We start from the raw sequence: 27,293 nt of genomic DNA, 5'->3' as shown, positions 1-27,293 counted from the left end.
TTGAAAAGCAAATAGGATTAACATTATGGACTTTTTTCAAAATTCAAAGTAGTTTTTCAAATGTGCAGTTTTCAGACCATCTTTGTTTAACAAGTCTAATCTAAAATATGCAGTTTTAATAAGATTTAAATTCTCTTTAGTCGTATTAATTTATTACCTGAGTGAAAACCTGAAGCAAAGCTGAGACTTTCCCACTAGAAGAAGAAGAGGTTTGCATATAGGCATTTCAGTTTTGCTTCTTGGTTTCAACTGAACAGATCTGTCCCAAACAAGTGTGCATCATCAGTACAGTTTTGAGTGAGCAATGCTTTTAGCTGGTATCTACAATGGAGGAAAAAGGAAGAGGGAGAGAATAAAGTTCAGCATCCACTGGGGAGGAATAAAATGTCTTCATAGATGATGTTCCTGGTGACTAGAACTGTATGATTATATGGCCTGTGTATTTCAAATTATACTGGGAGAGCTTTGCAGCTCAGAGATAATGGTGGTGCAGCTGACTTGTACTTACCCATTGAATCGCTTTGTGTGCTTAATGTTATTTATTTACTTATCTGGTGCTGATGAAATATCATCAGCCCTGTTGCAATGGGTTTAAATCTCAGTCCTGCCAGGACTTGGAGGCCAAGCTGTAGGAAATGCTTCCCGAGCCACACGGGAGGGGCAGCGCTTGGGAGAAAGACATCTGTTGAGTGGCATTTCTTCAGCTAAAAGCAAGATGCTGTGGAAACCATGTGGGAGCTGGATCCCCCTCCCTGCCCCTTGGCTTATGCCGGTTGGAGAAGTTTTTGTTCTTCTCCACTGACTGCTGCACACTGTGGCTCGGGCACAGACTGACACTGCTCTTCTGCCTGCCGTGCTGCAGGCACAGCAGGGGGACGTTGTGTTTCATCTGCTGGGAGATGCTTCTGCTTTCCATAGCAAACTGTGCATCAGCCCCCAAAATCACTGTGTCCAAGTGAATGAGCATCCAGGGCATTTCGTAAGCTGCAGCCAGGTTTGTGAAGGTTGGAGACAGCCTCGGCAGCAGTGACCATGAAATGGTGGAGTTCAGGATCCTGCGTGGAGGAAGCAGGGCGATAAGTAGGATCAAAACCTTGGACTGCAGGAGAGCTAACTTTGGCCTCTTCGAGGAGCTACTTGGAGGAATCCTGTGGGTCAGGGCTCTAGAAGGCAGGGGTGTCCAAGAGAGCTGGTTGCTGTTTAAACATCACTTCCTCCATGCTCAGGATCGGTGCATCCCACTGAGCAAGAAACGTAGCAAAGGAGGCAGGAGACCCAGATGGATGAGCAAGGAGCTCCTAACAGAACTCAGATGGAAGAGAAAGGTCTATGGAATGTGGAAGAGGGACAGGCCACGTGGGAGGAGTACAGGAATGTTGTCAAAGCATGCAGGGATGCAATGAGGAAGGCTAAGGTCCACCTGGAATTGAATCTGGCAAGGGATGTCAAGGACAACAAAAAAAGCTTCTGCAAGTACATCAGCAGCAAACAGAAGACTAGGGATAAAGTGGGGCCGCTGCTGAACGAGGTGGGTGCCCTGGTGACGGAGGATGCAGAGAAGGCAGAGTTACCGAATGCCTTCTTTGCTTCAGTCTTTAGTGCTAAGGCCGGCCCTCAGAAATCTCAGGCCCTGGAGGTAAGAGAGGAAGCCTGCAGAAAGGATAAGCTTCCCTTGGTCGAGGAGGACCGTGTGAGAGATCACTTAAGCAATCTGGATGCCCACAAATCCATGGGTGCCGATGGAATGCACCCACGAGTGCTGAGGGAGCTGGCAGATGTCATTGCTGAGCCACTCTCCATCATCTTTGAAAGGTCCTGGAGGACAGGAGAGGTGCCCGAGGACTGGAGAAAAGCCAGTGTCACTCCAATCTTCAAAAAGGGCAAGAAGGGGGACCTGGGGAACTACAGGCTGGTCAGCCTTACCTCCGTCCTGGGAAAGATGATGGAGCAACTCATTCTGGAGGACTTCATTAAACAAGTGGAGGAAAAGAAGGTTATCAAGAGTAGTCAACATGGATTCACCAAGGGGAATTCATGCTTGACCAATCTAATAGCTGTCTATGATGGCCTGACTGGCTGGGTAGAGGAGGGGAGAGCAGTGGATGTGGTCTACCTTGACTTCAGCAAGGCTTTTGACACTGTCTCCCATAACATCCTCCTAGGGAAGCTCAGGAAGTGTGGGCTGGATGAGTGGTCGGTGAGGTGGGTTGAGAACTGGCTGAATGGCAGAGCTCAGAGGGTTGTTGTCAGCGGTGCTGGGTCTAGTTGGAGGCTGGTAACTGGTGGTGTCCCCCAGGGGTGAGTACTCAGCCCAGTCTTGTTCAACTTCTTCATCAATGATCTGGATGAAGAGTTAGAGTGCACCCTCAGCAAGTTTGCTGATGACACCAAACTGGGAGGAGTGGTGGATACACCGGCAGGCTGTGCTGCCATCCAGCGTGACCTGGGCAGGCTGGAGAGTTGGGCAGAGAGGAACCTGATGAAGTTCAACACGGGCGAGTGAAGGTTCCTGCACCTGGGGAGGAACAACCCCATGCACCAGTACAGGCTGGGGCGGACCTGCTGGAGAGCAGCTCTGTGGAGAGGGACCTGGGTGTCCTGGTGGATGACAGGTTAACCATGAGCCAGCAGCGTGCCCTGGCTGCCAAGAAGGCCAATGGGATCCTGGGGTGCATGAGGAGGAGTGTGGGCAGCAGGGCGAGGGAGGTTCTCCTCCTCCTCTACTCTGTCTTAGTGAGGCCTCATCTGCAGTACTGTGTCCAGTGCTGGGCTCCCCAGTTCAAGAAAGATGAGGAGCTACTGGAGAGTCCAGCGGAGGGCTACGAGGATGATGAGGAGACTGGAGCATCTTTCCTATGAGGAGAGGCTGAGGGAGCTGGGCTTGTTCAGCCTGGAGAAGAGAAGGCTGCGAGGGGACCTTAGAAATGCCTCTAAATATCTGCAGGGTGAGTGTCAGGAGGATGGGGCCAGACTCTTTCCAGTGGTGCCCAGCGACAGGACAAGGGGCAACGGGCACAAACTGAAGCAGAGGAAGCTCCAGCTGAACCCGAGGAAGAACTTCCCTCTGAGGGTGACGGAGCCCTGACCCAGGCTGCCCAGGGAGGCTGTGGAGTCTCCTTCTCTGGAGATATTCTAGCCCCGCCTGGACAAGGTCCTGTGCAGCCTGCTCTGGGTGACCCTGCTTTGGCAGGGGATTGGACTGGGTGATCCCCAGAGGGCCCTTCCAGCCCCTGCCGTGCTGGGATTCTGTTTCAGGTGCTCTCAGGGTCCCACTGAGTTTTTTTTTTCATGTATCTTTGTGGCTTTTGGTGGTGCTTTTTTCCTTGTAACAGAAAAGGCAGCTCTTTCTCTCTCATCTCTTAAAAAATTAATGGCTACATCCTCCCGAGCCCATCTCCAGTCCTTTAGCTCTGAGACAGCCGAATCCTGCCATGGGTGGAGCTCAGTGGAATGGGGTCTGTCTCTGCCCAGCTGTGAGCAGCACAGCATTAAAGGCCTTCTTGCAAAGCTCAGGCAGATCGCGAGATCATCAGCTTCTCTGAAAAACAGCCGGCCGTTCCTTTGTGCTGAAAAGCCCCAGCCCTGACAGGGTGACAGTCAGCAGCCTCGCGCGCCCGCCAGCAGATCTGCTGGCCTTTGCTGAATCATTGCTCACTGCAGTTGTGCCAGGGCTGCACTGATGCTAAATGCTCTATTCGGAGGAAAAGTGGAAGATCTTTGGCTGTGTCGGATGCTGTCCATGGAGCCAGCAGATGAGCCTCTGGCGGGGTATGCGAGCTCACTAGCTGCCAAGCTCAGAGTCCTCTCTGGATGGTGTCTCAAGAAATTCTTGTCCAGAGGCAAGAAAGAACTAAATGTGTCTTTCCAGGGAGATTGGAGGAGACACTAATTGCTCTTCTTCAAAAAAGAGGTGGGAGGAAGAGAGAAAGGAGGCAGTATAAGGAAACAGTAAGCCTCATTTGAATCCAGCGCAGCAGATTTGTGAGTGCTTTGCCTCTGGGTCTGCAGTTGGAAAGTGAAGATGTTAATAATATCCATAGATGTTTAGTGAACTGAGCTGGGCTGGGGGGACCACCAGTTATGAGTGGGGTAGGAACACTTCTCCCAGCCGTGTTTTCCTATCAACAGACAGGGCAGTGCATGGGGAAAAGTGTTCCCAGTGCTGTGTGTGTGTTTTGGGCAGAGAGGTCACTCTTCTGTACATGCGCTCACACAAGGACACACACAACAGCAGCACATTTGTGTGCCACTTTATGCTCGTGTTCATGCCCAAGTTGCTTTTGTGCCCTGTACACTAGGTTAACATTATATTTTAGTATTTCAGTGCTAAGTAGACTTGTAAATAATACCAAGCGGCAGCCAGATGAGACCAGGATATAATCAATATGTTCCTTGGAGCCTTGGGAGGAGGGCAGCCACATGTCCAAATAATTAGGGCCCGCTATTTTGGGGGCAAAAATTAGATACTTAATTCTTTCCTATTTTATACCTCCATTTTAATGGGTGATTTCCTTTCAGGGCAAATTCTTGAACTTACTTGGTACAGTTCTGTCAAATGGCTTTGTAGCTGTCTAAGGCAGAAATTAAATTGCATAGTCATCTTGCTAAGGCTTAAAAAAAGCTGGGTGAGAGATCTGGTTACTAGCATTGGAGTACCTCTTGCGTAGTTCCATATATCCAGCTAATTTATTGCCAGCAAACAAAACCACGAGTTTGCTTCCATGCTGCTGGTAACCTGAGCTTCATTGCTGGATTCGTTCTCTTCTGATGGTCATGGCAGATGTGTGATTACACTAATAGCTGGTTATTAATCACTGCCAGTGGCTGTTATTAGATCATCTATTAGGAAGTCAACTAAAAGCAATGTCTGCCCAACCAGCATGGGAATAAGGTGAAACACGGTCCCTGCTTCATGGAAGTGGCTAATTTCCTTTTGCAGATGGATGCACATTAGAAAAACGTAACCTGAATTTTAGTACCTGTCTAACTTCCACTCCAGTGTCCAGACCTACTTACAGTGCTTTGCTCTATACCATGGTGCTGACTTTCTGAGCACTGCAAGAAGAATTCAGGGTTAAAGCAGCCATTGTGCTGTCCTCTCAGACCCACAGCCAAGTGAGACCCTCTTCTCTAAGAGTCCGTGGTCCAAATCCATCTCTGGAGAGTCCTGGTTTACCGCTGTATGTCACTTTTGGATGGCTTTCAAGATGATCAGTGTATCGGTATAGCTGTGTGTCCCTGCTGGGTGTATCCACAGGAGTAGAAGGCATCCCTTCCTGCAGCAGCATCACACCTTGCCAGTAGACACTTCTGTGGAAAGACTGGTTAAATTGGCAAATGCAGAGTTTGGAGCTTGCCGCAGAAGCACATCTGCACTAAGCATGCAGGTTCTGGTGATCACCTGTGACGAAATGGCAGCCAAGCAGTGTCCTGTGTGCACCAGGGTGGGCATTTTGTTTGGGACACCTTAAATACCTCAGGAATTCTGATGTTGCAGCTGGGCAGAAGTTGCCTATATCCTTGTTGTGATGGATGCAGTGACTGGCACATTCTTTTGCTTGTGCTGGAATAATTAGAACTTCCCTTTGTTCACAAGGAACGTGGGCTGTTTTATATGTCCTTTATATGAAATCCGTGTTTTCCTTTTGACTTGTACCCCTAAGTGAATTTTTTCTGTCTTGAGTGTGGATTGCTGTGGCATCTTGTGCTGCGAGCTTGGTGTTGCTCTGCTGAAGAGTGTTCTGGCTAGGGCAGCCCTTTTAGGTGCTAGTTTGGCAGGTTAGCACTCCCTTCCCACTGTCGTCCTCTACTTGGTGACTGCAGACAAAACTTGCTCCTGGTGGGTTTGGATGCTCCAGGGAGGATCTCAGCACTGGCGTGAAACCCAATAGGTAACATGTATCTTGAGCTGTGATCTTCCTCGAGTGCAAAGGTGTGATTTCAGGGCTCATCAGGAAAAGGGAACAAAGTAGGTATCTTCTTACAGTGGCTGAAAAGGTGATTGGCTGTTGTTGGCTGATTGGTTGCGATCAGATGCTTAACGTTCTTGGAAACTGGCTGACAAACCAAAATTGTCTTGTGGAGCAGTGGATGGGAGCGCACCAGCTGGGCTCTGGGTGAAAGCCTGTTGTGTCAGTGTTTGCTTTTACTCTCCTCTTCAGGTAACTTTGCTGAAGGATAGCAGAGCAACGTCAGGACGTCACCATGGAGGATCACACAGCTGGCCAGGAGAAGCACATCCCATCAGGTGAGCACCTCCAGGAGGAGGTGGGGTACAGGACCTGCCTTGCCCACTGCCGAGAGAATGACCTAAGTGGGGAGAGCAGAGCCTGGGTGTGAGGGAATGGCCAGGAGGAGATGGTGTGTGTGTCTGGAAGGTTACCGTGGATCAGCTGGCTGCAGCCAGTGGACAGCAGGTAGCCCACAAGGTGCTCTGATGTTCATAGTTGTAAGAAAACACTGGTTCTTTATATCATTGCCCAGCAAGAGAGAACAACCCCTAGTATCCAGACTAGTGATGATCTTATTGCTGCAGCTTTGCAAATGCGTTTTTCTGTGTTTGCTCCTCAGTTCGCTATAAAAATACAGCACTGCTTTTATTTGGAGACACAGCTCAAGGATGCTGCTGCTTGCTGCCTGCTTTTCTCACCTGCACAGGGACATGGGGGGAACTGAACAGAGAGCTCTGGGAGAGGCGGCCATGCAAGAGTCTTTCGCCCCATATTTCAGACCTGCATTTCTCAAGAAGCCTTTCCTTTCTCATTCCACCATGCTCCACAGTTGAGCTTGGAAACCCATGTAACGCCTGGTGGGACTCAGTCCCGGCTGTGGTCTATATAAACATCATATGAATTTTCTTTTCTTGAGGTGCTTTGGAAAGACCTTAAACCAGATAAACGGATTGCCTCTGACCTGGAGAGAATCCATAGCATCCATTCATCCTGGGTTCTGTAGTACATTTCAGTCTGATAGCTCCTCTCAGCTTGTAGCCTCAGCTTTGCACGTCACACGTTCTCAGGGATTTTGCTTACACTAGTTTGAATCTTCTTTTCCAAGTCATTTTCTTCAGTTCTCATTTTATTTGCCCAGACTCCTTGAAGAGAGGAAACTTGTGCCTCTTGACCTGCTCTTCCAAAAGATGACTTTTTCAACCAAGTCTTCGCACAGTACGTTACGTGCTACACCAAGCCCTTTACAAAGGCTTGCTGGTTTGCGATGGTTAGAATTAATGTATCATGGAAGTGCTCAGCAGCCTGCTCTGGGAGGGAGGCTAATGGCTCCAAAAATGGCAGAGAGGACAGCAGTGACTCCAAAGTTGTACATCTTTTCTGTTTACGTTGCTAAGATCTCCTTTCCTGCTTGTGCCGTGCTTTGCTGTTTCTAGCTGTTCGGTTCACTGGGCTTTTCTTTTGCTGATGGGTTTTCACTTGTTCCTTTTGGTGATGACACTGGTGCTTTTGGTTGGCATTTTCACGCTTTGCTTGCTTATGAATTCAGGTGTTTTATAGTCGCCAGTTACAGTTTCTTGCTGCTGTAGATCTGGGCAATCAGAGTTCGTAATACACAGACCATAATTTGTAGCCAAGGACTTGTTCTAAGTATTTGAATGTTTTCCAGGCTATCCCCTTCAGATACCAGTCGATGATGGATCAGATGAGCCTGTTTCTGAAACATCTGACGCTAAGAGCACCCCAACTACGGAAGGTGGGAGCTCTTTGACTTACTGCTTTGAAACCATGATGGATGGGGTCGTGGTACACCTTGCCAAAAGACTTGCCATGCCGTGTTCTGGTGGGGTTTCTCAGGAGGAGTGTCTGCACTCTTGGACAAAGGCTCTTCATTAGTCTCATCACAAGTGATGTTTGCCTCTCTGCAGAACAAGATAATGAACTTTAAAGGCGGAGAGTGCGTGAGAAGGCAAAGAGAAGGTGAAGGGTTTATTGTAGTTCAGGAAGTTGCTTACGGTTTCTTTCCTGAGGACTTTTTACACAGTGACCGCAAGGTCCCGTTAGCTCAGTGAAGCCAGGAGCAATTCCATGTTGTGTGCTCCCAGGGCCAGAGGTTTGCATCGTTGTGCTCCCCACTCCCAGCATGTCCTGGTCCATGTGTTCCATTTCAGAGTTAGCTGTACCTCATAACTCTTTTTTTGTCCCCTCAGTATTTATATGTTCGTTAGGAGAGCATGATTCAGGCTGGAATGATGGGGTGGGCAGAGTCTATACATAAAACTTTGTGCTGATGTAAAGGTCATGTTGGTAGGACTTGGGGTATGCCTGTGCTGCTCCATGGTGTTAGCTGAATGCTACGTTTGTGGAAGGAATCTAATTCTGAAGTGGTCTGGAGACTTGTTCACCATTTTAACTAACTGCACATTTTTTGTGTTGCTCTGGCTGCTTTAATCCCAAGTATCTGTCTCTTGGAGACTTCAGGTAAATGCATTAGTTTGCAAAATTTCTGTAAAAGGAAGGTGGACAGAGATGCTGACCGGTTCCAGCCCTGTCCCACTGGAGGTGTGGGCCAACTGATCTTCTGTGAAGGTGGCAGAGGGGACAGCTCATGTTGTCTCTGCGATACTGGCTTTGCTATGTCGTGCTCGGTTGTCTCCCTCCACAAGCACTGGCTGAAGGGAGGGACTCGGATGCTTTTCTGAGCAAAAAGTACTTCAGCCATGTCCTGGCCTCCACAGGGTGTTGCCACTCAACAGCTATGTGAAAGCTGCGTTGTTTTTCAGATGCCACAGCACCTTTAGTGGAGGAAGGAGACCACGAGGATCAGGGTGGTGTCGAACAGCACGGGGAGATCCCAGAAGGAACCACAGGTGAGGGAGACCAAGGTGCAGTTTGATCTCTTGATGCAGGCAGATCAGAGAGCTGGACTGGTTAGTGCTTAAAAATAACACTGCAGAACCTCTCACAGGCATGCTTTGCTCCTGATGAGTGCTTCTTTCTTCTCTACAGCCTGCAGAAATAATTCCTAGGTTACAGTCGTCCTCTTGCCTTCGCTGTTCTGGGGGAAACTTGCAGCCCTTTCTTCTCTCTTTCTCAGCTTCACATCTGACAATCTTCGTCTGGTGTCTCTGTCGTGGCTTCATCTCCCATCTGCAGGCTAAGCGCTTGCCTGCTGATGCCGGTCATCTCTGCCCCTCTGCCAGCAGCCCTGCTTTGCTGGCGAGGCGGTCACCGCAGGACCTTGCTGCTTGTCTTGCTGCGCTCTCGCTCAGCCCAGCTCATGCGGTTGTCTTTGAAGCGGCAGGTGAAAACCAGGCCACTGCAGCAGTTCTGTGGCTGCCGGCATGTTTTAAGGATAATGCAGTAGAAGTGAAGTGGCTAATTCAGCCTGAGTGCTCTGTGGGGACTCACTGCACCTGGCCCTGGCTTTCCGGGGAGCGATGGGGGACTTTCAGGGGCAGAGCAAGAAGGGAGTGAGCAGTGCTGTGTGTGTACAAGAGAGTAGGAGCTCTTGGGAGAATGAGGTCTGTATGTAAAAAATGCATATATAGCCCCTGTGCGGTAGCTGCTGGCTTTTCCTGGAAGCATCAGGCAGGACCTTAGAAAGGTAAGGGGTGGAAACTGGCTTCTGACAATGCCCGAACACTGAAACAAGCCCACAGCACACTTCCTTCGGCAGCCAAATTGTCTGTCCTGCATCCAGTCCCCAGGCTGCTGGTGGACCCCTGGACTGCAATGCAGAGTGGCTCGCCTGCTAGGAGGGATGTGCAGTCTCTCGTTCGAGATCTGACTCTACCAGGGAGCCAGGAAGAAGCAGTGTGTCCTGGACTCTTTGGAAAAAAATGGGGAAAACAGAGAAAGTCCTTAGTTTGACTGTAGAGCTGTGACATACAAATGTAATTGATTAAGCCTGTTTGAAAGTAGTCATATAATGAATTGAAAAAGTTCTGATAGAGACAAACCATCATTGCTGTGAAGAAAATTGTGCTTTAATGGACCAGTATTCCTGAAGTATCAGATTTCTGTCAGACTCGGATTTAGCCATGGCAGAGTTCATTACAGTAAGCTAGGTAGTCGTCAACAAGAAGGTAGGGCTCAGGTAAGAAACATTCATGTGAGTGCTGCTGGCAATGTAAATACTACATGGGGGTAGAAGAGGGGATATAAATCCACTTAGCAGCCTGTTTTCTGCACCTCTGCCTGAAGGAGCTTGTACTAACCTACCACCCAGGATATGCAAGTTGGTGACACACTCCTCCAGTCTGGTACAGCACAAGCTGAATAAATCTAGCTAGATACATCATCGGCGTGGGTTGATTTCCTTTCTGATACTGCCCTGCTCATATTACAGCACTGATGGGCAGAATCAGCAGGGAGGTAAATCAATTCTCCAGACACACGCTTAAACTTTAATTCTTGTTTTGATCCTGCTTTTCCCCATTCTTTCTCTGAACTGGGACCAGCTGAAGAGGCAGGTGTAGGAGCCACCCCCAACCTGGAGGACCACGCTGGAGGAGATGCCACTCAAGGTTAGTGAATCGCCTGTCGCTGGGGCCCAGTTACCGCGGCCGGCCCATGCAGCTCGTTGCTAGTGCCTTGGGAGTTTTCTTCTGTAATGCTAATGTTCTACACTCTACGAGCAGTCATGCAGTTCTTCCTGACAGGGGAGGGCCATAAATGCTTTGAATGTTCCAACATATTCATTTCGGGGAACTGCAGCTTTTCATGCACCAAATTTCTCTCTCAGGTGGCTGAAGCCCTGGTGCTTGTTTGTCCAGTTGCAAAACAGAGCATCCTCCAGGCTAGAAAAGGTGCTACCCAGAGCCGGGATGGTGCAGTTAGCCAGGAGGAACTGCTCAGCATTGAACAGAGTCCACGTTGGGCCCTGCATGTCACACATGAAAGAAGTGAATTGTTTCTCTGATTACTATGTCTCTTTCTAACTTGAAACACGTCTCAAACCTACTCACTAATGCCCTGACTTTAACATTAAGGGTGGTTTGTTTTCATCCCAGTCTTAGGGAATGTGACTGACAAAGCCAAGCATGGTGGGCAGTGAGCATTTATAGACCATTAATTGTGCGTCTGCTCAGCTGAGCCAAGAAATTATCCAGGAACCTCCTGGCTATCTGGAAAGCCTCTCTCGACTCTGTTCAGTTCAGACTTGACTGAAAGCTGCAGGACGGGATTTTCCCAAAGCACTCAGAGCTAGCTTAATTCTGTGCGTTGAATTAAATTCTTAATTCAGCGGGGCAGACTTGTGGGTTAAACTCACTTTGATATCGCTGTCTTGCTAGCATTAATACACCTTTGCGTTCATTTGGTGTGCTGGTTAAAAATTTTAGTTAAACCCCATTCTGTAAGGTAGTTTTCTGTGCAGTAGACATAATGAATTCCTCCAGCTGCTTGAGCAGTGTCTTTCCTCCTCATGGCTGCATTAGTGCATTTACAGATACCCATGTCTTTTAAAGAAGTAATTAGGTCTTTGTCTTCTCAGCTCAGGGCAGAATTCTGGTCGACTTTGCTTTCCGCACACAGATGAGCACAGTTGTGCACAGTCTGCTTCCTGCAATTAAAATAAAACCTTTGCTTGCCTGTCCAGTGGTTCTTGGACTAGCAACTCTTCTGTATTTAAAATAGTGGCACTGCTGCAAAAAAGAAATCAAGACTGTTAGCAGGAGAAGGGTGAAGTTCTCTCTTCTGTCTGCCCTGTTCAGTCTCGTTCTAGCTGCTGGTTCTCCCCAGATTTTTAAGAAGACCTTTCTGTACTGTCCTGGGATTGTTCAACTGTCAGATACGGGGACATACAGCTAGCTGGAGCTCTGCTGTGACCTATATATAACATTTCTAGGTGCTAATGTAAGTTGTTACTTCTCTGAAAGAAGTGGACTTGTAATAATACCCTGCTTCCTTTCAATGACAGTGTGGTTCTTTTTGATTTGGAGGAAAATATGACTAACAATACACACACAGAGTCATGGATATCTTGTTACTAGCTACCTTAATTTTTTGTGTTGTCGGATTTGAAAAACTGATCTTTGCAGTGAAGATGGAGCATGTTAAAATGCCTTTGGAGTCCCAGGTGGAGAAGTGTCTTCCGATTGGTGGTTTTCACTCTGCTGGCACTCTGCTAACTCTTGACCTTGTGCTGCACGTTTGCCTCAGAGATACCAGCAGGCCCAGGAGTACGGAAGTACGGCTAACGATCTGACTGTTCCCATCTCTGCACCAGCGTCGTTAATGGTCACGTTGGTTGTTTGCGGAAGAAAGGAGCCAGGATGGTCTGCTGGCTACTGCATAAACACCCTGTGGTTATAAAAGGTGTTTCAAATATTACCTGCCAACAGGTGCCAATTTAGGATTTCTCTTAAACCACAATTTGCAAGGTCTTTATGTGGTAGTTTCACTTAATCATTATGGTTAAAGTGGGGAGAACATTGATAAAAGACTGAGTCAGTCTTGACTTCTTTCCTTGTTTCTTTTCCTTGTTTTAATCTTGTTTGTTAATCTAACAAAGCAACGACTGAAATCACAGTATTGAAGTGCTCTGGTCTAAGGCTCTTTACCCAGTTGGTGCTCAGGAAGACCAAAGGTTATTTGAAGCTGGACAAATTCATAATATAAGATGCACATTCTCACTGAGGCAGTTGACTTTGAAGCAGTTTACCAATGTTCAGGGTGATTTCTCCATTGCTCAGTGCATCTTTTCTTCAGTTGAATGAATTTCTGTCAGAAAAGCTCCAGCTCAACCAGAATATATGTCTTAGTGCAGCAATTGTTGGGTGGAATTGTAAAGGTCTGTGTCATGCATGAGATCAGCTATAGAACATAATTCTCTCTTTTACCCCCCAAAAAAAGATCTGTGTCTCTGTGACCTTAATTTTAGGGCTTTAGATGTCACACTTGCTACTCTGCCCAAATGCTGTCGGCAGCACGGGAGCTCTGATTTGCCTGAGTGGGTGCAGAGTCCAAAATTGCTGTGGCTGTGTGGCTACAGCCATGTTCTCACTTGTAGTCCTTTCCACTGAGACTGTCTGCTCCAGTGGCTGTTGAAATACACAGCAAGAAGAGAGAAGACATAGGAGTGCCCTTCCTCAAGCTCATTAGCAAAAGAAATGTTCTGGAGAACAAAGCAGAGACGGTTTGAGCTCTGGGAGGATGCAGCTCGTGCCTGAGCGGGGGAAAGGACTTGAAGGGGTTTTGTGAGCCTGTGAAAGAGGGGAGGGTGTCTGGCCTGTTTAGTTCAGGCCCTGGAGGCAAGAAGAGGTGGTCACTGACCAGCAAACTGATGGTCCAGTGGTGGTGTTAGATTAGAAAATGGGTGTGTTCTTGGCTTCTGAAAACCTCTGTAGCTAAACCAGCTCATAGACCACGGGTGCGGCAGATGTTGGCCTTCATGGCACGTGCCTGGGATACCCCAGCCACCTCCGAGACCAGGTCGGGGAGGAGTCTGGTCTCCCACCCGCTGTGGCTGTTACTGTTCCTGATTCCCATGGAGATCAGAGTTTCTTTAAAGGCAAAAGCCACTGTAGAAGTGAGTTGTCTGTTCAATGGGGTGATGTGGGACTTGCTTTTTTCCTCTAGATTGGTGGTAGAAATCTTTAGTCTCTCTTCAGCATTACATGTCTGACTACTGATTTGACATGTCTGTGCTAATTGCCCATGCTTCCTACCCTGTGTCTTCTACTCCAGGGGAGCCAAGCTCTCCAAAGCTACAGCCTGGCCCTCCGGAGCGTGTGGGAGATGCAATAAAAAGAGAAAGCCAGCCCATGAAGCAGGTAGCTGGGGTTCTTCAGCAGCCTCTTCTGTCACATGAAATGAAGGCTACAACAGCAGTTCCCACCAGAATCGAGGTCACCATCCCAATACCCCTGGATATGTACCAAGACTCCAGAGCATCTGAAGACAACAATGAGCTGTGGGATCAGCGAGGCAGAGAAGGCATTGGTGTGGATCCAGCACTGGGAACAGAGCTAGGTCCTGGTGTGTGCACTGAGGGGTTGGCAGGAGCAGGTGGCACAGCTGACTCCCGTATTAAAGATGGGCCATCTCCTTTGTATACCAGAGCTCCATTAAAAGAAGATGCCAGTGGATGGGAAGGAGATGAGGACCGCGATGTTGATGAAACTTCTGAACAGGATTTGCTTTCCCTGGTGGGACAGCATGTTTCAGCAGGATCTGAAATGGGGTTGTGTCTAGCAACAGGCAAGGAAGCTCTTGAAGAATATGCCTTTGAAGAAAACAAGTCCAAAGATGTCCTCAGAGACATCCCAAGAGAGGCACTTCCTGTTGAAACTGAGTCACATAAAGCAGTAGAGGACCAAGAGGAGAGGAGACAGCCATTGAGGGGGGAAGAAGACAGAGATGTCACCCCACCAGAGCCTTCTGTAATCATCTCCCAAAAAGAAGTGGAGCCTGAGGAGGGAGAAGATTCTGGACCCTTGCTAGAAACAGCCAAACTCCCCGTTGAGTTAAAAGATGATGTGGAAGATAAAGACGCTCCTTTGGAAGAGGCTGTGCCAGGTACAGGAAAACACCGGTCACCCAAGAAGAAACCTTGTGCCCATGTTGCAGATAAAGCCGTCAGTCGCGTCCCTCTCCTAAAAGGTGTGTGCAAGGTTTGCCTGCCCTGAGCTCACATTGCCAGTGGCTTGCTCACGACAAGGCTGCCGGAACAAATACTTAGCTTGCTGCCACCTCTCGAATCCTGCTGCTTGGGAAATGGCCTGGACCTTTGCTGTGAACTGATCAGCAGAGCACTGCTGCTTCTTCCACCCGTTCCTTCCCTTTTTAGTTTAATCCTGGATGTCCTGGTATACTTGCCAGACCCTTAGCTTCAGTTTTGCATCCCTTGCATGGTGCTGGCGTGTCCCCAGTCATGCTTTGTTCGCCTGGTTTTGTTTTGATTTCCTTGGATCTGTGGCGTGGGCACCTTAACTCACACGTGGTACCTTCCCAGAGAAGACAGAGACTGGCATGTTGGAGTGGGGCTAACCCAGCGCACACTGCAGCTTGTTCCAGCAAGACACATGCCATCTGGTTTGCATGTGTCCGCTGTCCGGTCTAATAACTCTTTGTACTGGCTTTCCTGAAGATGAGGCAGGAGGAGAAAGGCAAGTGAGACTGCAGGTCTAACCGTGGAAAAGGTCCCACATTGGTCCTGTTTCTTGTACTTTTCCCTGAAATATCCAGTACTGACTGATGGTGGAGGCACAGTCTGCAGCTGGCTGGACCTTAGCCCACTGCAGGGCATGTCTGCTGCTCTTACAAAGCTTCCTTCTCCGATCCCCATTCTGGACAGCGCGTCCCTGGGTGGCCCAATGCCGTGGCTGTATTTGGGGTGTCCTGTGGGAGCTGCCTGTGTGTGTGGAGGCCTGGCTTTTGAGTGCATCTAACAGCATGTGGGTCTCTAGGCTGGGAGGGCAGTCAGACCGTGGAGCTGCTGTGTTCATGCAGCAATCTCAGTCTTAGCTCTCTTGGGTGAAGGTCTGAGTTCACCGCTGAATGCACGAGGATCCCCGCCGCCAGAGCAGCTCTTAGACCTTTTCTTTCTCCAGGAGCTATCTTCCACCTTTACTGGGGGTCAGAGGGATGTCACTCAGTGGCCAAATGCCAGTTTTGCAATGAGTTGTGTTAATAAGCTGGCGCAGCAGGACACACGTTAAAACCTGAAGGTGCCTCACCATGTTGTACCTCAGCTCTGGCTGTCCAGGGCCCTGGCGTGGGGGAAGCTCTGCCTTCCACGCCAGTGTCCATCTCAAAAGCTGGCTTGACTGCTTCCATTAGCCTGCAAACGCTGCTCCGGTTTGTGGCAGAGAGAGCGTGCTCTTTGCTGCGCGAGGTTCTTGAAGAAATTGTTGATGTAGCTTTTTCCATTGGAGCTAAAGCTCATAACATATTTCTCATTGTTCACTGCCTAATAAGCCAGCGGGAGGTTTCGCACATGTGCTGCAGGGCATTGGCATGGCTTGCTATCACTCGTATCGGAGCCTGAAAACGATGGCGGGTTGCGGATGCATTGCCCAGAGTCAACCAGTTTCTGATTCAATAGGAGGAATTTCTTTGATTGTTTAATGGTCTTTTACTTCAAAGATGGGGATACTTCATGGCTGTTCAGCTCCAGCCTTGCTCCAGTCTGCAATTTAACTGAACTGGGGAAGGGCAGTGCACCCAGCAGCTCTGGGAGTGGCTGTTGGAATGGGTCAGGGTCGTCAATGCTGGATTAACAACATTGTTCATGTCACTGGGAAAGGGCTGACCCCTCAGGGCAAGCTGCCAAAACACTGGCGATAATATCAATAGCTTTTCTTCCCAGATTAGGGAGGAATTAGCTGAAGACTGGGAAAAAGGTCTTTGTTACAAGTGCAAGTTATGGTGCAAACATTACTTCCTCCCCGTTTCTGATCTCCTGATTAGCGATACTGCGGTCTGTTGTGCTTGTAGACTAATGGGTCAAAACACTGAAATATTGTCAGTCACTCTGTGCTTGATGCCAATCAAGTAGGACAACAGCTGAAACCTCAAGACCCTGTAGGGTCTGACCCAGGTCAAAGGTGTGCTGTCTGCTGAGGGGGCGGAAAATAGTGTGTCAGGAGAGATGGGAAGTAACAACAGCCAGGTATAAAAATGCTGAACAACAGCTGAACAGCAACTGTAAATGAGATCATGGACAGCTTGGTGCTGCTAGAATTGGGGCATCTTTCCATTTTAGTCTTTATTTATATGATTGTTAGAACCAGTGGGCGTTTTGGAGAGGGAGACTCATGTTTAGGGTTGAAGAGAACTGTTCTGTCCTAAACTGATCAGATGCTACTGGAACTGAGTGCAAATCTGGACAAAATTGTCTCATCTCAGACCTTGTTGCATGTGTGTGATGCCCCAGCGATGACTAATACACTGTTGCCTGTGCCCAGGATAACCCAGAAAGAATGTGTTTACCATGTACAAGTATTTCTGCAAGAAATGAGTGTAATATTTCTAGGAATAGTATCAAATTTAAAGGCGAGCAGGAACATGGAGCACCCACCCAGCATGCATGTTGCTGTAGCACAGGCATTATCATCTCTCCAGAGTTTACTGACCAGTCCCAAGAAACGTAACGGTGTGTGCTTCCATTTGTCAGGCCGTATTGACAGCAAAGACAAGGAAGGGACTGAAGCTGAGGAAAAGAAACCGAAGGTAAGCTAAAAAATAAACCCAGAGGTGGCATCACCTGCTCAGTGCTGTGCATGTTCCTGGCTCCCTCTCCTGCTCTCCTGGACTGCAGTTGTGCCTCCTAGGAAACCTGGCCATTGTCTTCCATTCTTCTGTCTGTCTTTCAAGAGTGTTTTTATTTTTTCTTCCCTCACCCCGGTTTGGATGGTGCAATCCATGGTGATCTTTGAGAGCAAGGAAGCAAGCAAAATCTAAGACAAACATGTGGCTCATGGGGTTGGGTGGGTGGTTAGAGAAATCATTTTCTCAGCCTGAGACTGGAAAGCAGCCGGCTGGTTTTGCTGGGGCAAACCGGTGCGAAAGCAAACTCAGAACTGCATTGGGCTGTGTACTGGGGACAAGTAGCATAACACTGAAAAGGGCAAGACATGTAATTAAAAAAATAAATAATCTAGGCCTTGCAGATGCCGTGTTCTTGGTGAGGAACAGAGTTTAATTGTGGGTAAATTCCATAAGTTTAAAGATATGTGTCACACTGCTAATTTGGAGGAGATTTAGTTCAGCTGGCCATTAGCCTGGCTGGTGCCTGGGTGAGATGATGGACAAGCTGATGGACAATTTAGTGGGTGAAGAATTAAAGGTAAGGAATATAATTATTTTCAAACAATGGCAAATTGGGACTTTCTCTAGAGATGTTTGTCAGGGTTATATCAGGCTGGGCATTCGACATGATACTAAGCGATTGTCTAGATAAAAAACAGCGATCCATTATTGATAAAGCAGGTATGATGGGGTTGAGAGACCGGGGAACAGTCATCTGCATCTCCCAGAAATGCTGATGTTGGTAGTGCTGCACCTGCAGCATCTTTGCCAGTGGAGCACACAGAGAAGTCGGGAGTAACCAGAGCAGTTCAGATGGTAAAATGTGCCACTGGTGTGGAGGGTGGTGGCAAGGGCAGGCAGTCACGGGGTGACGCTTTCCCCAGAAAGGGGCTTGGGTGTTGCTGCACCCTGTGGGAGGAATGGAGCTGAGGTACTCCATGCTTGCTGGTGCAGCTGCGGAAGCCTGGCAGTGCCATGAGCCCCACAGCTCTTGCCCAACTCTGTGCTGCAGGGGGAGGGCAGTACCAGCCATCGCCTGTCCCACACCCAGTATTGCACCTTCTAATCCTGTTTAACATCAGTGATCCCCTTTTATTTCCCTCCCATACTGATTTTTTTTGTGTTCCAATTTTATTTTGTTTCCATGTTTAAGAAATCCTCACCTTCCACTGCCAAACCCCCAGGCGATAGACCCTCCATCCCCCCCCAGCGACACACCTCCTCTAGCACAACCCCTTCGAAAACACCCTCCAGCCCTGCTTCCACCTCTAAACGAGTCTCATCTGTCACACCCCGACCTGCCAGTACAGGAACACAAGAAACGAAAGCCAAGGTAAGGAAATGGGATGTGAGAGGCAAAGCTACCTTGGGGAATACCTTAAGGCGTTCCTGGCAGGTCTGGCAGTGCTTGGCTGGGCAGTCTGTCTGTGTCCCGTTCAGTGGAGAGGGTGGGATGTGCTTCCCTTTCGCCTTCCAGTGGCCATGGCCAGACTTGGCTCCAGTTTTGGTGTCTGAAGCAACAGCGTCCGTCTCACCAGCATGTAGGCCACTTGCTTTGCATTACAGCAACAATCTCTCATTGCTGCAGGGTGTTACCTGGTCTCCCTGAGGCATTTCCAGGTCCCTTTGTGCTCTTTCATGCTCTGCTTTGTTTTGCATCTTTATGCTGTGTTTTATGGGTGTGTTGGCTGTAAACAGCAGATGCATTTGAAATGTGCCAGAGCCAGATCTGCCAGGTGCTACACAGAGAACAGGAAATGCACACACATCCGTGGCTTGTTCTGCAATGTAAAAAGTAGCTTGGAGTTTCCATTTCTGGTGTTTAGTCGTACAAATGCACCCGTGGTGAAGGAAAGAGCAGAGGCTGCAGGTCGCAGACAATGGGGTGTGGTTTTACCGTGATGGAGATATTGCGATGGCTCTGCTCTGGGTCCCTGCTGCCTTGGTTCCAGTCAGCTTGTAAATTTTCACTTTTGTGTTTTTCATGAGCATGTGTACACAGACCCCTGTTAGAAAGTCATCGGAAAGAGGATGTATTAGTTCATAGATTTGGGGAGGCTTTTCTGCAGCTCAGAAGACAATAAAGAGCATATTGCTATTTACGTGCCATTACAGATCATGTACGTGCTACACTAGTGTATGACAGGTGGGGATAAAGGAGGTGCTTCTCTGTGTGTGGAGTCTGGCGCTTAACCCCTAAATGGAGCCTCTGGTCTAGTCAATGGATTTATCTTCTGTACAAAATTTTAGCAGAAGAGGGAAGCAAAAGGATGAAATTTAGGGAACAGACAAAGGAGTTGAACATACTTTTTAACTGGCCCTGAGTGTGCGGTGAATAATGTAGCTGAAGCTGAGGGCTCACATGGGAAAGCGGCGCAGCTGCTCTGCCAGCCCAGGAGTGACTGTGGAGTGGCTGTGGCAGACGCCATGATGGGAGACGTCGCAGATGCCTGCGTGTGGGGAAACCTGTGGGAGCTCCTGCGGGCTGTCAGGGTAGGAAGCAGGAGGGTCTCATGTGGCTCTGATCCAGGAGGGGTGATTGCCCATCCCTGGGCAGATCCCCCTGCATCAGCCTTCTCCCCCTTACATCCCCAGGGCCCGGAGATGAGAGGTGGCACGAAGACGGCCACGCCGCGGTCTGCAGCTGGGCAGAGGAACTCGACCAATGCCACACGCATCCCGGCAAAGACACCCACGGCCCCCAAGACACCTCCTGGCTCTGGTAGGTGACGGCGAGAGCAGCATGCAGCCACCTTCCCGTGGTGTCTTGGCTTTGGTGGTGCTCCCAGGCTCTCCGTGCGATTATGTGGAGGTAGTGACCAAATTTGCCCCGGTGCCGGCTGGGGTCATGCACACCACCAAGCAAGGGCACGGCCAGCAGGCTGAGGTCTGCGTGGTGATTTGGAGCTGCTCACCTTGTCATGGGGCTGTGGGTGCAGAGCTAGGGATGATTGCTCTAAAGTGAGCCGTTCTGGGCGCTGCTTCATCTGCTCTGTTTGTATAGTTGCCAGTGTGTAGGTGAGGGCAGTTTCTTTATCCTTTTGGGATTTCCTCCAATTTGGAAGATTTAGGCAGCTCCGTTTTTTTAATCCCTCTGTTCCTTTTCTCTTGACAATATTTCACAAAGACCAGGGGCAAGAGGATCAGTTCTTTGATTGCAGGAATGGAGATTAGCCCATTATTCTCAGGGAAGAAAACCCCAGAAAGCATCAGGCATTGTGAATTTCCATTAAAACGGTGCATTTCACTGAATATATATATTTCATACTTAACCAGAGCTACATAAAACCTTAAATTAATTAAATTTCCAGCTTTATTATGTTTAAGCATCTTTCTCATTCATTAAACAGGCAGAAAGGAGCAGAAAAAACCACCTCCTGCAGCAGCAAAGTCGGAGAAAGGTGATGTTTAAGGGTTTCTTTTCTTCTTCCATTTTTTTTCAAACTGGGGATACTTCTAAGCTGCTCGTTGATCAGCCTTATTTAATAATGTAATTGTGTAAAAATGCTTCCAAATGTCTAATAGAAAAGTGGTTTTGTTGGAGTGTCTTTTTTCTGTAATTTGTCATGCATGCTAACATCACGCTCGGGTGGGGAGTCTTACCAATGATCCAGACAACGGAGACCCGTCTTCCGAGATACGAGGAAGTTGCCTTGAATCACAGTTTTCACTTCAAAATGAAGTAGAAGAAAGTGCAGCCATCTCCCCCCTGCTGGTGGTCTGCACTAGGAGCAGCGGGTGGGCCCTGGGACCAGGCAGATGAACCCCATAAAGGCAGGCAATGAGTGAGGAAGGGGTTGTGTCCCCAGATCGCTTATCCTGTGCTTGCCTCCCTCTGTCTCCAAACTTCAGGTGAGCAGCCAAAGTCCGGAGACAGAAGCGGTTACAGCAGTCCCGGCTCCCCCGGGACTCCAGGCAGCCGTTCCCGCACTCCCTCTCTGCCCACCCCACCAGCCAGGGAGCCCAAGAAGGTGGCAGTGGTTCGCACACCACCGAAATCTCCTGCGTCTGCCAAGAGCCGCGTCCAGCCGTCAGCCGCACCCATGCCTGATCTGAAAAATGTGAAGTCCAAAATTGGCTCAACTGAAAACCTGAAGCACCAGCCCGGAGGTGGCAAGGTAAATGTGGACTCTGCTTTCCAGGGGCCTGTCTGTAGGGACAGCGGGTGCTTGATGCTGCATCTGGGAGGGGAGAGCCCTCCCTGGAGCTGTAGCAGCCCAGCTGCGGCCAGAGGTACAACAGTGGGCAGCCAAGCTTCAGCTGATCGCCAGTCTGATTCTGATTTTGGGGTTAAGTGGGTTGGATGCGTGTCCTGAAATTGCTTGCCTGGCTTAGTGCAGTACAGCTGTCCCCGAGAGATGACTGCAGAGAGCTTGTGATGTGGCACGTCAACATGTGGACTGGCTTCCAGGGGACTGGCGTTCCCTTGTGTCCAGTTAAGGAGAGCAGATTGTGGCCTGCGCCCTAAAGAGTCACAGGAGCCGGGTTGTGTTTCTGAATCCTGTACTGTGTGGTCTGGAGCAGTTGCTTCAATGCTGTCTCCATTTCTTCGTTAGTGAGTGGGCAGGATGGTCTCCTCCCTGTGAGGGTCCCAGGCTTGGCACATTTTTCAGAACATTGTGATTTTGGATCCAACTCTGCTGGCAAGGTTTTGGATTGTGTTCTGCAATCAGGCTCTGTCTGGCTACATGATGCAGTGTGGCACGGCCAGAACTGATGGCACTATTATCCTTTTAACCACTAGTACTTTTCCCTCCCAGAGAGGCTGTTTCACAGGCAGCAAAGTGAACTCTGTGCTCCAAGTGCTTGAGAATGAGGGTCGCGTGTTGAATTTTGCAGGCCCAGCAGAGGAGAGTTTGGGTGAGGGAGTGGTGTGAGCTAATTCATCCGTGCAGCCCCAAGGGCAGCAGCGTGCGGTTACACGGGTCCAGCTGTGGTGTTGGCTGCTCAGCACCCATCCGAGCCTCTCTGCACTGCTCCGTCGCACTGTGTGGACGTATCCGGAGGCTTTTGTAAAATCCTCCTTGCTGCATGGGCGGTGATATGAAAGCACCGGGTTCCTCTGGATGGTGAAGGCCCGGTGGCTCTTACACAGATGTTAAATGAGAGCGCTGCACATCTGATGGCCAGTGCAGTCAGGAGCCCCCGTGTGCTTGTGCTTGCCTGCCCTGGGGGGAACACTGCCTTGCAGACCTTGCTCTGCAGCTGCTAATGCAACAGAGCCGTGACACATCTTCTCTGCGTGCGGTGCATGCTGTTTTGTGCGACTAGGTAACTCCGTGGCTCTGAGTGTTTGACTTTGGCACAGAGGGAGGCTCTGAGATGGCTTCTCTTCACCATCTTAAATAGTAGCGTGCTTTTCTGTTTCCTTATGTTCATTTTTTGCTGTGGCTGGCGATTTACTGGACAATGCACATTTTACTTTGTACTACAATGCAGGGAAGCTCTGGAGGCTGGGCAGGGCTGCTCTGGCCATTGGTCATGAACAGAGCAGCACATGTCCTTCCAGCTGGCTGTGTCCCCATGTCTCAGCCTGCCTGCCCACTTAGCACAAGGTGGAAGGCTTTCCTGCCACCCCCACAAAACGCTGCTCTTCAGGGATTTTAGAAGGAACCTTTACATTTACTGTAAATTGGTTAAAGTATTTGCTTTTTTTTTTTAATCCAGCTTTTACGAGTTTTTTTTTTTCTGTATCTGTCAGGCAACATGTTTATCATCACTGAAAGGGTAAGAACAGCTGAATTTGGGACAATTCATTCCTCTTTGTAGGGGAGAATGGCTGAATGCTCTGTTGGGGATTTTGTAGGGCACAAGGCTGCCCTTAGCAAAATGGTTGCAGCTGGAGCAGAAGGGACTGATCCCACAAGTGTGATTTTAGGGTGGCCAGAAGATGGGTCTGGAGCCTGTTCTCCATACAGATTTCACACCCCCAGCCTAGGGAAGCAAAAGTACATGGGGCGCACACACCAGGAGTCAGCCAGCTCACATCCCTTCCAGTATTTCTGTATTGCCTGAGCGCTTTTGTTGTTGTTGGATCTCTGAATACTGCTCTGGCAGAGCCTGGTCTAGCAGAACTGGGTCCTGATTTGCAGAATTGGTTGATGTGAACTTGGAAAATGATGCTGAAGGCGTGTGTCAGCCTTGGTGCTTCTCATGCTAAAGAGCCGGTGTGTAGCGAGGAGCTCTCCTTGCAGCAGCAGGCCGGGCACGTTCTGGGGTGGAGAGCAAGATTGCCTTCTCAGCCAGCTTTGTGCATGTTGTCATCCAGGGACTGCATGTGCAGTGTGATGGGACCCTGCTCTCTTGCAGGATGCTGTGTCTCTTTCCCTCTCATAAGGGTTGTGCTTCAGACAGGCTTCTCCTGAGGCAGCAGGGGCCTGTGTGTCTGCTGGTTTTTACCTGCATTTGCCTCTGGTTTATACTTGCATGGATTGTAAAGGCACTCCAGTCTGCGCGGGGGAAGCAGCAGGGCTACCTTCATCTTTGTGTGGTCTGGTATAGCTGCTCCCATGTGCGGGGTCACTCCAGCATGGCTGCCCTTACAAAACCCAGATAGGGATAACAAGCCCTAAATGGAAACAGCTTCATTAGCCCAGAAATGTGTGTGTGGCGGAGAGGGCAGGCAGGCTTTGGGACTGGAGGGTGACGTGAGCATGGTATGTGGTTCTCCTGTGGCACCAAGCCATTCCCAGGCTCCCTCTCACCTGGGATGGTGTTGGGAATGTGCCACAGAGCAACTGCCTTTGGGCTTGGTCTGTGCTGCCCCTTTCATCTCATCTGTACGGGAGTGAAGAGAACTGGAGGGATGGGACTGCATCGCTGGCACCATTTGCTTTTTCTCTTGGTAACTGTAGAGGGAGTTTGAGCCCTGCACAGCACAGAGCTCAGGCGTCCTCTCCCCAGTTGTGCCAGACACACAGCTCCTGCTCTCCAGCCTGCTGCCCCGGCCGTTTGCCCAGTTTGCTCAAGCTGCTGAGGCCATGTATCTCTCCTGGAGAGGGGGCATACCGCCCAGCATGGGAGATGGGGCTGAGCAGGCATTTTTCTCTTGGCTCCATCCTTCCTCCTTCCACTGGCTCCGCAGAAGCCAAGTCTCAGACCACTGGTGCCTTCCAGCACGTTTGCTGCCCAGCGAGCTCCCCGTTTTGTTCAGTGAAAGAAAACAGGGTTAGCTGGCTTTTTCGCTCATGTTTCTGGCCTGGAAAGCAGGGCTGCTTTGCTAGTGAGACATATCCAATCTCTAGGTATAACCTGCCCAACTCTCCCTCCAGTTTCCAACCCATGAGTAGACAAACCTGTGCAGCAAGCCGGAGGTTCTCCTTTGCTCTTGGCACTGGAAGGCAGGTTCCTGGTTTTGGTGATGTAACGCATGGTCAAGCTCCAGATGGTCATGTTGTTTCTCACACTCTTTTCTGGCTACCAAAGGTGCAGATTGTTAATAAGAAGCTGGACTTTAGCAGCGTTCAATCCAAGTGTGGCTCAAAGGATAATATCAAACACATCCCAGGAGGAGGCAGTGTGAGTACCTTCACACTTTCAATGCACTATAATAGTCCTTATTATACGTGGCATGTTGTATACACTAAATCACCAATGCTATCTGCAGCGACCCTGCCGTCAGATAGCTATTGGTGACGTGCAATGACTCTTTTCTGGCTACCAAAGGTGCAGATTGTTAATAAGAAGGTGGACTTTAGCAGCGTTCAATCCAGGTGTGGCTCAAAGGATAATATCAAACACATCCCGGGAGGAGGCAGTGTGAGTACCTTCACACTTTGAATGCACTGTGATAATCCTCATTATTAGTGGCATGTTGTATACACTAAACCGCCAATGCTATCTGCAGCGACCCTGCTGTCAGATAGCTATTGGTGACGTGCTGTCGTTTAACCCCATTAACCCAAAAGACATGGTTAGATGAACCCTAACAAGTCCTGTACATGCCTGACATGTACAGAACTAACTGACCTGTGTAGAAACCGTGTCTGTAACAAAACATCCCGTTAACTCAAAGGTTTTACACTACCTGGAAGGCTTAACGCCTCATTGTCTGCAGGACGGGTGGCCTCTAGCAGACAGTGACGTAGTTGCTGATGCAGTAGATGGATAGATTTATAAATAAACGCAGTCATCATCGCTTAATGTATTGCTCAGTTGCACATGACTCTGCACAACATGTGAAAGCTCAGGTTCCTGCCCATTCCCATCAGGCAAGTATGATCCATGCAAATATTAAGCTTCTCCTTGCTAATGAATAATTCTGGTGTATGTTAGGCAATCCTGATCCTAAAGTAATATGGAGTTAATTGATTTGAACGTTGGCATTTTCAGCCATTGCCAGCTGAATAGCCAGACTCAGCTTTCAGTTACTGTGCCAGAAACCTGGAGAAACTCCACAGAGGTTGGTGCATTTACACCAGTCTCTCTGGAGACAGAGTTTGGGTCCAGGAAAGATGATGGACCAAGGAGGGAGCATCACTGAGACCCCAAACAGTGTGACCCAGGGTCTGTGGTTGCCTGATCTGCAGCTATCTGAGGAAGCTACCTGGTGCCCCTCAGATGTTGCCGATGGATTTTCTTTGTGTTGTTTTTAATTTCTGTAGACGCCCTCCCTGAGAAACTGAGCATTGCAGAGGGCTTGGCACGTAAGCATTGGGATATAACTGGGTTTGCAACCTCCGTCTTAAATTTGATGTCATGCTGCCTGTATTTAATGGGCCAGAGGAGCTGCTTTGCGGAGGTCAGACCTCTGTGAAGCAGGTTCCATGTTTGTTCTGCTCTTTCTTACCCCAGGGTCCTGCACTGGCTGGACTGCCTGGTGTGTGGATGGCTGCTTGTTACGCCAGGAGTTAGTGTTCGTCACGAGTCATCTGTGCTGTGGCTGGTAATTAGCTCCAGCACAGGGTGGTGAGCTCATCCTGTTTTCTACTGAGAGCTCACACCATGGGCAAGCGTTCGCTGCTGCAGTGGGTTAAGAATTACCTGGATTTTTGCCTGGAGATTGAGATCCCTCCCCAGGCTCTGCCTGCAGTGAAAATGGTGTGATCGCTGCCTGGCTGTGCAGCTTAGCTCTGGGTGCGGGTGCTCGGAGCAAAGCCATGTGCTGATGTGGCCGGAGCGTGGCTGCACAGGCTGTCCGGGCGGCAGAGCTGTGACTTGGGGCTCTTCCGGTAGAGGGGCAACAAGAGACCACCGGCCTTTGAGGGCCATCATGCCTTAATCCTCCACGATGCTGCCGGCAGCGGCTGCCTGCCCAGCCATTGCTGCTTCCAGAGGAATGAACTGTTGCTGCAGTTACCTGGGGTTGGTATCTTTTTTTTCTTTAAGCTAGTGGATGCTCTGACAAGGTGATGCATTAGGCAAAAGTTGACCTAAGCATCACTGATGCTGAGAGGTGGGATCCCCAGGTCTCTGGCACTGGTTTCCCAGACAAGCAGCTCTGCACCCCTTTTCCTTTCTTGCTAGAAGGCGGAGGACCTTTCTCTGCTCCCCAGCAGGATGGTAAGGGTTAATGGAGACCTGTCTGTTAAAAAATGGAAATGGAATGAAAGCAGAAAGTGTTTCAGTTGCTGATTGCTTGCTCTGGAAATGGGAGGTCTCTCAGTCCCAGGTCCCAGTGGTGCCCGAATTGCTCATAGACCCTTCAGGGTCATGGCTGGGATTGGAAAGGCACCAGCTGTCTTTCTGGGGTCTGTTCCCTGCCTTCCAACTGAATCTGGCTCTCCTCCTGCTCAGTGCGTTAGGCGTGTGATCTTTCCCCAACCCTGTCTTCGTGTCTGTGTCTGCGGTGTACTCCAAGACCCTGGGGTTGCTTTTCTCCCCTCTCTCTGTCTCCACTCTCTGTCAGATGTGCCTTTTGGTGTGCGTGAGCATCGGAGACAAGGCAGGCCCGTGTGCACGGTGCTCTGACTCAGTGTTAGCGGGATGCTGGCACCCAGCCTCTGTTCACCCCTCCTATTCCTGGCTGCGTGATGGAGGGGGGAGTGTTTCTCAGTGGTGTGCACAACCATGGTCCAGCAGCTGGCTCTGAGGGTGGTGAGGCCGGTGGACGTGGGGCTGACGTGAGAACTGAAGGGTGCACCTTCACCC

At 49.5% G+C, this 27,293-nt stretch overlaps 1 protein-coding gene across 16 annotated transcripts in view; it reads left to right on the top strand.

The window, feature by feature from the left end:
- Positions 1 to 27,293, top strand: part of MAPT (microtubule associated protein tau) — a 54,606-nt gene that overhangs the window by 19,688 nt on the left and 7,625 nt on the right. For 3 of the 16 annotated variants that reach the window (XM_075443798.1, XM_075443799.1, XM_075443800.1), the window contains exons 2-13: positions 6,162 to 6,247; positions 7,618 to 7,704; positions 8,732 to 8,818; positions 10,412 to 10,477; positions 13,641 to 14,555; positions 17,071 to 17,126; positions 18,358 to 18,537; positions 19,800 to 19,926; positions 20,555 to 20,605; positions 21,057 to 21,322; positions 24,630 to 24,722; positions 24,870 to 24,962. In XM_075443798.1, the coding sequence (XP_075299913.1) occupies positions 6,205 to 6,247; positions 7,618 to 7,704; positions 8,732 to 8,818; positions 10,412 to 10,477; positions 13,641 to 14,555; positions 17,071 to 17,126; positions 18,358 to 18,537; positions 19,800 to 19,926; positions 20,555 to 20,605; positions 21,057 to 21,322; positions 24,630 to 24,722; positions 24,870 to 24,962 (2,064 nt within the window). In that variant the 5' untranslated portion in view covers positions 6,162 to 6,204. The remainder of the gene's footprint in view (positions 1 to 6,161; positions 6,248 to 7,617; positions 7,705 to 8,731; positions 8,819 to 10,411; positions 10,478 to 13,640; positions 14,556 to 17,070; positions 17,127 to 18,357; positions 18,538 to 19,799; positions 19,927 to 20,554; positions 20,606 to 21,056; positions 21,323 to 24,629; positions 24,723 to 24,869; positions 24,963 to 27,293) is intronic. The other 13 variants (XM_075443803.1, XM_075443801.1, XM_075443802.1 and 10 more) reach the window with 13 other exon arrangements.

The sequence above is a fragment of the Opisthocomus hoazin genome, chromosome 26 (genome assembly GCF_030867145.1).
Source record: "Opisthocomus hoazin isolate bOpiHoa1 chromosome 26, bOpiHoa1.hap1, whole genome shotgun sequence".
In the NCBI taxonomy this organism is placed as follows: Eukaryota; Metazoa; Chordata; class Aves; order Opisthocomiformes; family Opisthocomidae; genus Opisthocomus; species Opisthocomus hoazin.
This window is presented reverse-complemented; position numbering and strand designations above follow the sequence as displayed.